At 42.7% G+C, this 10,829-nt stretch overlaps 1 protein-coding gene across 1 annotated transcript; it reads right to left on the reverse strand.

Moving 5' to 3' along the window:
- Positions 1-2,278: 2,278 nt before the first annotated feature.
- Positions 2,279-10,520, reverse strand: POLR1H (RNA polymerase I subunit H). Its single transcript, XM_048492028.1, has 5 exons — positions 10,410-10,520; positions 8,770-8,920; positions 7,334-7,434; positions 5,514-5,623; positions 2,279-3,557 (listed from the first exon to the last, which is right to left on the reverse strand). The coding sequence occupies exons 2-5, from the start codon at positions 8,897-8,899 to the stop codon at positions 3,533-3,535; spliced, it is 366 nt and encodes a 121-aa protein (XP_048347985.1). The 5' UTR covers positions 8,900-8,920; positions 10,410-10,520; the 3' UTR covers positions 2,279-3,532.
- Positions 10,521-10,829: the final 309 nt, after the last annotated feature.

Consider the following 10,829-nt stretch of genomic DNA (forward strand, 5'->3'; position numbering starts at 1 on the left):
AGANGCCCCATTACTCAGTGTGGTGATTTCAGATGGCAACGCTCTTGTGAGTTTATTTTAGATTTGCCCCGCAAGTGTTTGTTTCAGGTGTTGTTTAGGATTATTACCCACCCCTTTGTTTGTAGTGGGCAGACATTACCCATTAGTTGGCTTTTTGTTGCCTGAGAAACTTCTTGACAGAATCAACGTCAAAAGGAAGGTCAAATGTGGGTATGCAGTCAAGGAACTGAAAGAAGTGAGTGTGAAGTGGCCAGATTGTACCTAAATCTGTGAAAGGTGATAGGAGCTATTGTTGACAGCTGGCTGACACAAGCCCTTTGAAATCAAGATGGTTTATAGCTTAGCTTTACTTCGTACAATCATTATACAACCCAAAATCTTAGAATTACCAGAATTGAAACTGTACTTGCATTTCTACATGCGGCAAATCAAATGAATGACACAATAGCTGAAAAATAATAAGCAACAATACAGTGCTTTAATCACTGCTTCCCAAAATGAATTTGATAAAACAAAATGATGAAGTTGGTTTGGGCACATTTGGCTGGTATTTTGATGGTCAGCTAGAATGTGCCAGACCTGTTGTTGAATGCTGTGAAGACGTGCCTTATCCAGTAATGCTGCAGTTGAAAGCAGATATTCAGTTCACGAGTCAATGTTAATAGAGAGTTTGCATGAAGAAACTGTTCTCTGTCAATACTAGGTTAATAATGTTGTCTTGAGTATTGAAGGATTTGAATCTACTGTAATTGATAGGTGTTTTAGTCAGTCAGGCATGTTCGCATACGATACACAGAGAGGTTAAATGCCGCAAGCAACAAGAAGAATATATGAAAATAGAAGAAACTTAAGAAATTAAACACCTTAAAATATTTTTTAAAAACTGAGAAAAGTAGCCAAAAATGGAAGATGAAACTATTGAACAGAGACTAAGAGGGCTGCAAAATACAGAGAAAAGTGTAGAAGTGATAGCTATACATTATTTATTTAATCTTTCTTAAAATAATACTTGCATTCTAATTTCTAACTTGGTTTTTGATTGCTGTTTTACAACTAAGTTTTATATTGTGGCTTCAATTAAACCATGTTTTAGGAATAGCCGTTGAAATTCATTTTATATAATGTTTAGTAGTTTTAAAAAAAGAAAATGTCCTGAAATGTATTAATGTTTAGAGATTACATATATTGAAGTTCCATCTTCATGTAAATTTTAGTGCATTTTCAACTCCGCGGCTTCGTATTGATGTGTTTGGGGCTGTGGAGGAAGGGGAAAGTGAGGATGATGTATGAGTCTGAAATTGTGTGCATTGAGGAATGCTGCTGTAAATTTCGTTGTGCGTGCACAATGACAATAAATGCTTATGCTAATATTGAAGCTCTTCTCTTCAAATCCTTTTGCACCTCAGTTCATGTGTAGTTCTAATCTAAACCATTACATAACACCTTTATTTAATGCAAAGTAACCTATGGATTTGTTTGACTTGGGGCTATTTTTTGAAGGGTGGTCAGAGAAATCGACTAAAGTAGGCTAGGGAAAGTGAGGGAAACAGAAAATAATTTTTTGTGGCAATCCTGACATGTCAGAGTCCCTCCTATTGGTCCCTTGCTGTAAGTGTAAGCATCTCCAACAGGAATAAACAGTCATCAGTGGCAAAAACAGGTAGAATGTTCCCCCCTTTCCATGTGTCTGAAATGAACCACCTAAGGGGTTTCTCACTTCTAAACAGGGGGACTTCAGCTAGATTGTTTGCACAGAAAATAGCTGATAGTTCCCGGAATCTGCTGTATCACTTTTACAGTTGGTACTGCCCAACTCTTAGAATAAGGCTAAAAGATCAGTGCTATTGTTACTCACATGCTACACTTCATTGTTACTCACTTGCCAGGCCACTCCTATTCAGATGCCCTCACCTATTGACCTTTACTCACAGGTGTATATACTCCACTTGCTTTCCTTTCCTACTATCAGATCCTCTGAAGATGCCAGCCACAGATACAGGCGAAACGTCAGGAGAGAATGCCGGTAGAACATGGCCATACAGCCCGGAAACCACACAGCACCCCAGATCAGTGCTATTCTTTGATCGTTCGTTCTTTGTAATTAACTTAGATCTTCGAAATCAGCTTAAGCACAATCTCTCTCAGCTTAGCCTACTCTTCTAACATCTGTGAAGATAAAAATGGAGAAGGGAGAACCATGTATGCAGTGCTGAGCTCCTTGAGGGAATGGATAAAAAAGTATGGCATAGGAAGATGAATAAGCAAATAAAATAAGCCATAATAAGCCATAAAATATTTTATGAAGCTAAATCACAGGTTAACACTTAATTATTTACTGAATATGAATATAACAGGGGAAGTCCAGGGAGGTCTTAAGCACAGATGAGAGATACACGTACCTTGGAAACCAAATTTTTGTTTTACAGAAAATCTCTGTGAAGCTTTTGGGAACACATCCTATCTCCATGGTGGCAAAGGAAGAAATGGAGGGAGAGCACTCCCCACCCCTTTGTCACATGTCCAACTCAGTGGAAAGATGGGAGCACTCATCAGGAACCTTCTAGAAGCTTAGAGAAAAAAAGTTCCCATGACTAGCCTGCACCTGCACAGTCCTATGTGGAACTGCACAGAAACCACAACGATAAAACACGGTTCTTGCATCGCTGCAAATAGCCCTTTGCAAGCCTCTGCACAGCAAGGTTCTTTACAGATGACAGGCCATCAACTGAGCCTGGCCCAGCCAGGGAGGGCAGGATACAAATGTAATAAAATATAATAAAAAAAACTTGAGGCCCCAGGGCTAAACCTGGCCCATAAAGGCTATCAGGTAGCCCTTCCTCCCTGATTAAACAGCAGTTGTAATTCCACAAGAGGAACAGTGGATGGAAGAGTATGAATTAAGCTCCACTTTGCCTCCAGTTAAAAGCTGAAAGGGGAAATGCACGCGGCTGCTATGCAAGCAGCTGCATGGCTCTCCCACCCATCTTGGAACAAGGCTCAAACCAGAACGGAGCTAGTCACAGGATGACAATGGCAACCAACAGGAAAAATCTCATGCATGCACAGCCACACAAGTGTGTCAGAAGTTTCCCTCAGTCGAGGAGGAAATAAAGCACAGGGCAGCAGGAGACTGGTGACCACAGCAGTAGCAGAAGAAATGGCCGGATCTCCAAGAGCAGCACATGTTCCTGGTGTTCAGCTTTGGTTTGGCTCAAGTAGGGTGTTGTTGTCCTTGGACAGAAGTTCTAGTCTTTTAGAAGTCCCACTGACTGGGGGAGGGAGGAAAAACTTGGACCGCTCGTTAAGACTTTTGACATGCAATTCCCTTCCTATCACTTTTGTGTTGACCTCCAGTAAGACTTGCTGCAGGACAAACATCACCATTTATGAATCATCCAGCTGATGGATGTTTCCACAGCACCTGTAAGTGCAGCACAGTAAGTGCCCCCCACCCCCAGGATCTAAAGCGATTCTAAATCACAAAGAAAAGAGCTTGTTCAAATTTGCTCGGGTGGACACAGATGCTGTCTGATCAAGAGTCTTCCTTCTCCTGAAATCTGGAAGTAAAAACAAAAACACATTAAAAACTAACCAAAAAACTATAAACCATGTCAATCATGGAATGCACTCGTCGTAGCTATAAAGCCCATAGTCCATTAACAATTTGAGGCATAGAAGATCAGACAGATGACTGTTTCCAGAGGTTTGAAAAGATTTCCTCGCAGTAATAACAGTGCTGATTATCTATTTTGACCACACAAAAAAAAAACCAGAAAAGAAATCTGTCTGGCTGAAACAGAGGTGTGTATTCACATACAGTGGTACCTCAGTTTTCGTCAGTTTCGGTTTTCGTTGACTTTTTCTGGGCAAAATTTGTCTCAGTTTTCGTCGATTGCCTCGGTTTTCGTCCTCAAAACCAAGAAAAAGTTTGCCCAGAAAAAGTCCACGAAAATTGAAACTGGCAAAAACCGAAGTCAATGATAATGAGGAAGCCCAGTCGGGAGACAGAGAGAGCTCCTTATTTGGGCAGTGACATCAGGGGGTCCTTCTGCCTCCCAGCTGGGCTTTCTCAAACCCCAGCCAGCCTGGAGGCAGAGGGAGCTCCTTATTTGGGCAGTGACACCCCCTGATGTCACTGCCCAAATAAGGAGCTCCCTCTGCCTCCCGGCTGGGGTTTGAAGGAGCCAATTAATCCATTCGAGGCACTTTTTGGAGTGCCTCGAACGGATTAACTGGATTTACATTGATTCCTATGGGAAACGGTGCCTCAGTTTTCGTTGATTTCGGTTTTCCTCGATTCCTTTTGGATGAATTATCGACAAAAACCGAGGTACCACAATAGAACTCTAGAGCAGAGCCAGAATCTTACTTTTTTCTCATGAAAACCTGACTGTGACTGCATTTTTCGGAACTGGTGGGGGGAAAGGATTACAAAAAGTTGGATGTCTTCCTCCTCCTTTGGTTGCTTAAAACATCTGAATGCGCACATTCACCTTCAAACTTCTTAAACTAGCTTGGGAAGAGAAAATATAACTAGGGTCAATAAAACCTTTCAGCAGTGAGCTCACGGAGGAAGTGTATGCGTAAAGTGCTATCAAGCTGCAGCCAACTTATGGCAACCCGGTAGGGTTTTCAAAGCAAGAGACTAACAGAAGTGATTTGCTATTGCCTTCCTTTGCACAGCAACCCTGGCATTCCTTGGTGGTCTCTCATCCAAGTACTAACCAGGGTCAGTTCTGCCCAGCTTCTGAGATCTGACAAGGTGAGGCTAGCCTGGGCCATCCAGGTCCGGGTCACTGAGAAAGTACCCTCACTGTATTTGTGACACTTGTAAGATCTCTGCCGGACTGTGTTTGGAAAAAGAGGGACCATTTTTCAGCTCTGAGGAAAAACAGTGTTGGCCTAGTTCAGGTTGGCTGGCTTTTGTGTCAAATCATGCAGTTGATTTTCCCTTTCTCACAGCAGAACAGTGTACAGTGCCGGCTGGCTGACCTCCGAGTTACTCCCACAAGCTGATTCTGGCTTCCTTGCTGGAAGCAATTTCAAACAAGTAAAACAAAACAAAAAGCCAGGACAAATAATGCTCTGAACAAGATTTTTTAATCAGATGACCGTGCAGGTGTTTCGAAAACAAAGCAGAGAATGAAGTGGCAGTTCGCTTGAGGAGAGAAGTGAACTTTCAGTTTGGAATTAGGCATGAGTGTCAGTACGGGAACAAAGGCAGAAGAAAGCAAAGCTTCCCCTTGAACCTGTTCCCATTTAAAGGCACACCTATGCAGCCTCACTTGCTTTCTCCCTGCCTGGCCTGAACCTCTGGAGCTTACGGGCACCCCCCTTTCAAAAGAGGAGGATGAAGAAGGGAGAGAATAGCAGCACAGGTTCCTTAATGGCCAAATTTTCAGCAGGTTATGATTCAGCAGAGAAAAACTGATTCATTTTGTAATGTGTGAGCAAGGCAAACAGGGTGTTCAAGTGGCAACCTATGGACCAACTGTTAGTGGATATTTCCTTACTTGCAACGGGGACAGGTGTAGAAGACCGTCTGTCCTTCATCGGCTGACCTCATCTGCCGGGTATGGTACACCATGCCTTCATGTCCACACTTGGGACAATTCCTGTCAAGCTGAAAAAGACCAAGTGAAGCAAAGTGACCTAAAATGAGTGCTGGTGGGGCCAACTGCTCAGCTGCTGTGCCAAGTGAGAAACTGGGGACTTGTTCCTAGCAGTCTTTCCATTCCACTGTAGGGATATTCCAGGCATCCTGCAGACCCAGATGAGCTCAGGGGCTAACTTATCCCCCAAGGAGAGACCCACAAACAGCACCCACGATTTTTCAGCAAGAAAACTACCACCACTCTAAATTCACCTCAATACATCTGGTTTTCAATTTTCTCTTCCTGACCACAGCCACTACAAATGTGTATCTCAGGCAGAGAAACATGGCAAGGGAGGACCTAGTACCGACTTCCTGATACTGTCACCCTTCTCATTTTAGCAATGCAAGGGACATCACCCCGGGCAGATTTGCCTCAGGAACATAAGGTGACTTAAATGGTAAGCCAGGTCACCTTCCCTGCAAGTAAGAACATTGTCTGCCATATACACCTCTGAAAGTTTAGAGTGTGTAAGGCAGTACTGGGGGACCCCCAAAGGGTCTAATAAGTGACAAAGCCTAATGTCTGGCATTCCTGCTTGATAATAACAATGCTAGTCCACAGAACAAAACAAAGGCACCATTGTAGAACTACAGTTTTCTGTGCTGGTGGCTGCTAGGCAACTGTGGTGTTAAAGCTCTTTCTGGGGGCAGGATGTCTAGGGTGCAGTTGTTAAGAAACACAAAAACTTTGCCAGTCTCCCCCTTTAAACCTGCAGAAGAACCAAGAATCCCTCAGTTTCATGGCTTGTTGGAGTTACATTTTTCCAGTTCAGTTTTTGCTGCTGACATTCCAGAACAACCCAGCGTGGTACAATGGTTAAGGAGGTAGATTAGGATTAAATACCCAGAATTTTTATGCCAGTCATTTTCACTCAGCCTGTCCTACTTCATTAGGGGTGGGGGTTGTAAGGATAAATAAGAAACTCATAAGATCCTTGACAGACAGGATAGTTAGATGAATGATTTATTATGGTTTTGAGATATTTACAAGCTCAAAAGTTTTATTATGGTTTTGAGATTTATTATGAGATTTATTTTTGAGATTTATTTAAAAGATTGATTATGGTTTTGAGATATTTACAAGCTCAAAAGTAAAAGATAGATGTTTTGCCACTTTTGAGTTTTTCCTTGGTTATGAAATGTTGTGATAAATTATGGTATGTTTATTATTGTTCAAGTTTAAAACATTCAAAGTTTGAAGTTCAAGGGTCAAATCTTGCCTTTGGGTATTAAAAAATGTTACCCTTATCTCCCATAGAGCACAAAGTATGATTAGAAGGAATTCAACACAGCAACCTTATTGAAACTAAAAACAGCAACCTTATTGGATCTGTGGTTAGTGCCTGGCTGGAAATCCTAAGCGAGTCACTTGAGCTTCCATGAAGGAAAAAAAGTGTGACAGAAACACCACAAATCTCACAAGAGAGGACCCAGCACCTGTTCTGAGGGCTCAAGAGTCACATGCAAAATCCTAAATCGAAGAATCGGATTGTAAATATCTCAAATCTACATCTATAGCCCAAACAGTTTACTTTTCAATGTAAGCTTCCACCTTCTGTCACAATGCTCAGCAACTACAAGTGAAGTGTACAGACTGTGAAAGAGTGGGAAAAGTCCGAAACGAGATGAACACCCCCAACAAGATGGTCACTCCTTTGAACTTCGCCCAGTACTCACCAAAGGTCCCTTCATTTCTTTTCCTTCATCCACTTTCCTCTGAGATGTGGGATCTATCGTATTGAACATGACGGACGTGGAAATCATTCTCCCTTCAAATTCTATGCAGAAACAGCAACACATTAAGGCTAATCCAGAATAAAACAAATGAATTCAGGCATTTAAGTCCTGTTGCATCCCTAGCGTACTTTCCAAGCTGAGACCTAAAAGAAATTGCAGGGGAAACAGAGCACAGAGTAACTTCCACTTGATCTTGTCTTTCAACTCTCAGGAATTTAGGCAGGCCAACTTCTTCGCTCTCTCTATTTTCGTTCCACTCCACTGAACTGCCCCCAACACCCTGTGTTCCCAATAATTTGCTCAATAGAAGAGCACCCCTGCACCACTGTGGTTCAGCATTTCACAGTAGGATCTGGAGACCCAGGCTCAAATCCTCAGTCTTCCACAGAAACTCACTGGGTGAACTTGGGCTAGCTGACCTTTCTCAGCCTAACCTACCCAAAAGGGTTGCTGTTGAGAGGATAAAATGGAGGCAAAGAAAACACTGCTGTAAGTCACTCTGGATCCCTGTTAGGGATAAAAGTGGGGTATAAATACCGAAATAAATAGACATGCCCAAGATTTTGTATATGCCTGAAAAAACCCAGGGTCTACCCCATTTCATAGAATCATAGCATTGGAAGAGACCACAAGGGCCATTCAACCCCCTATCGTGCAGGAACACACAATCAAAGCACTCCTGAAAGATGGTCATCCCGCCGGTTTAAAAACCTCCAAAGAAGACGACTCCGCCACACTCTGAGGCAGTGTATTCCTCTGTCGAACAGCCCTTATTGTCAGCAAAATTCTTCCTAATGTTTCGGTGGAATCTCGGGGGCAGCAGAAAACAAGCTTGCTCCATCTTTAACATGACACCCTTTCAAATATTTAAACACAACTATCATGTCACCCCTTAACCTTCTCTTCTCCAAACGAAACGTACTTAGCTCCCTAAGCCGCTCCTCACAGGGCATGGAATTTAGACCTTTAACCATTTTGGTTGCCCTCCTCTGGACATGCTCTAGCTCTGTGGTGGCGAACCTTTGGCACTCCAGATGTTATGGACTACAATTCCCATCAGCCCTGCCAGCATGACCAATTGGCAGGGACTGATGGGAATTGTAGTCCATAACATCTGGAGTGCCAAAGGTTCGCCACCACTGCCTAGCTTGTCCAAATCCTTCTTGAATTGTAGTGCCCAGAACTGGGCACAGTATTCCAGGTGAGGTCTGACCAGTGTAGCATAGAGTGATAGCTAGAGTGTTAACTAGAATAATCATAACAAACATTTAATGTTGGAAGGGGCTGATCTAACCTGAAGAAAGTTGTGCCTTGACTACAGTCCCTGTCTGCCTAAAAGCTCAAGTAAATTGTCCAGAAAAGCCCCAAACACTCACCGTGTACATCAATGGAGAAGGAACAACAGAGACACGTCACTTTATCTTGGATCCCAGGCAAAGGCAGGACTGTACCACATTCAGGGCAGAAATCAAATTCAGACTGAAAGCAAGAGATACTCTGCTCCATAATTACAACAGTGATCAGATACTGCAACAAAAGAATAAACAGAAGCACAATTATACAATTGAAGTCAGTTGTGGAGAAATCACTTTACGTTGCTATAGGAGTGACAGTACTGGGACCTGCATCTGATGTATTATTGCTCTTGAATCTTTTTCAGTTCCTCTTGTTCTTCATTAATTCTTCATACCATCACAACTACTAGAAGATACCAACCCATGTTCAAACTGCAAACTGATTTTTCAGGGACATCATCCTAGCAAGCATTATTAGGAAGTACAATCAAGATCAACCAACAGAGTGAGGTTACAAAGCATGGCAAGCCAAAGCAGGCCCGCAAACTGAGAACCTGGAATCCAACATAATCCTCTTCTCTTGTCATACAACATGCCATAACTGGATCCTGACAGTGGCAGAAGGTCTGAGGTTCAGTCACTGACTGGCCCCTCTGGTTTAAAAGGATCAAAAACCAGGTGACGTGGAAGACATCTAGCTAGACCTTCAGTAAGCTGTTGCCCACCAGAGCAGACAATTATTTACCCTGATATACCAGACAGACTTAGTGTAAGGCAGCATTGTGTTAACAGTTTTTACTATTTTTTTCAGAAACATTAAATAACCTTCCAGTCACTCTCCAGTTCAATCCAACACCACAATTCTATATTGTACACTTAGCTGGACTGAGCATGCTGTGGCTATCATACTGACACTTAATCCAGAAAAGGTGTCTGGTGGAATCAGGTATACAAAATGATAACTAACTCACTGCTGGATTTGATATAGTTTGCATCTTCAGCAATCATTCCAAGTAGGGTTGGCTAACTGAAATTATGCTCTGAACAAATCTCAGATTGTTTTCGTTGTACTGGAACAGCAACTTTGCTGGTAAAGTTACATATTATTATGCATTTCTGAGGGCCTCAACTACAGCTTTAAGGTCCCTTCCACACGGGCAGAATAAAGCACTTTCAATGCATTTTCACAATTGTTTGCAAGTGGATTTTGCTATTCTGCACAGTAAAATCCAGTTGCAAAGTGCACTGAAAGTACATTATTCTGCATGTGCAGAAAGGGCCCATCATACAACATCACATTGTAGCAGCCCCAATTGTTGCAAGAAGGCAAACAGACTTGTTCCAAGTGGGGCAGCGATTTTTCAACCAATCCCTCTCAAAGCTCCCCGCAGCGGCTGTAGGCAGCTCTTCCTATCCTCTCAGCGGGAAAGGAGCCAGAGCCACAAGACAGAGTATTGGCACATTTCAGGATTGAGCACAAACATTTCTGCAAGCGGAGCTTCTTCCACCACACTGCAGCCTTGCCCTCCCCCAGTAATGCCTCCTATGCAGTACACGCAGTGCGATCCTATGCAGTACAAGCAGTGTCTACACTGAGATGAAACAGAACTTTGCCCTCTAAGGATTCCAAACATTGCAGCTTTCCAGGCAAACAAGACTTCGAGCCTGAACTAAATTTAACAGCCGCAACAACCCCATACACTTTCCTCCCATCCTCTTACCCGTTTGCTTCCCAACTCCAACAGTAAACCCACGTGTGCTTTGATACGATGCTTCCTCACTCCTTGGAGAGACAAGCCGTGGTGGAGCAGGAGGACAGAGCGACCTCACGAGCCACAGGAAAAAGGAAGAGGAAAGAGAATGGCTCCCGTCTGAGAAACACTCCGCCGGCGTGAAATCCGAGTCCAGATGTTCCTATCCAGCGTAGTCTGAGACTATTAAAGCTTCTGTCCTTTTATATGCGCATCTAAAAATAAACTAATTGAATAAACGAGCTTCCCTTTTGAGCAAACATGCCTAAAGTCGAACTGCGATATCACTCGTATTTCTACTTATTTTACTGGACTTCTCTATTATTTTGCTACTAGATGCTAACACTGCTACTCTTCTGGTATTATTCATATAGTATTTTTTATTATTTT

Source organism: Sphaerodactylus townsendi, linkage group LG03 (assembly GCF_021028975.2).
Source record: "Sphaerodactylus townsendi isolate TG3544 linkage group LG03, MPM_Stown_v2.3, whole genome shotgun sequence".
NCBI lineage: Eukaryota > Metazoa > Chordata > Lepidosauria > Squamata > Sphaerodactylidae > Sphaerodactylus > Sphaerodactylus townsendi.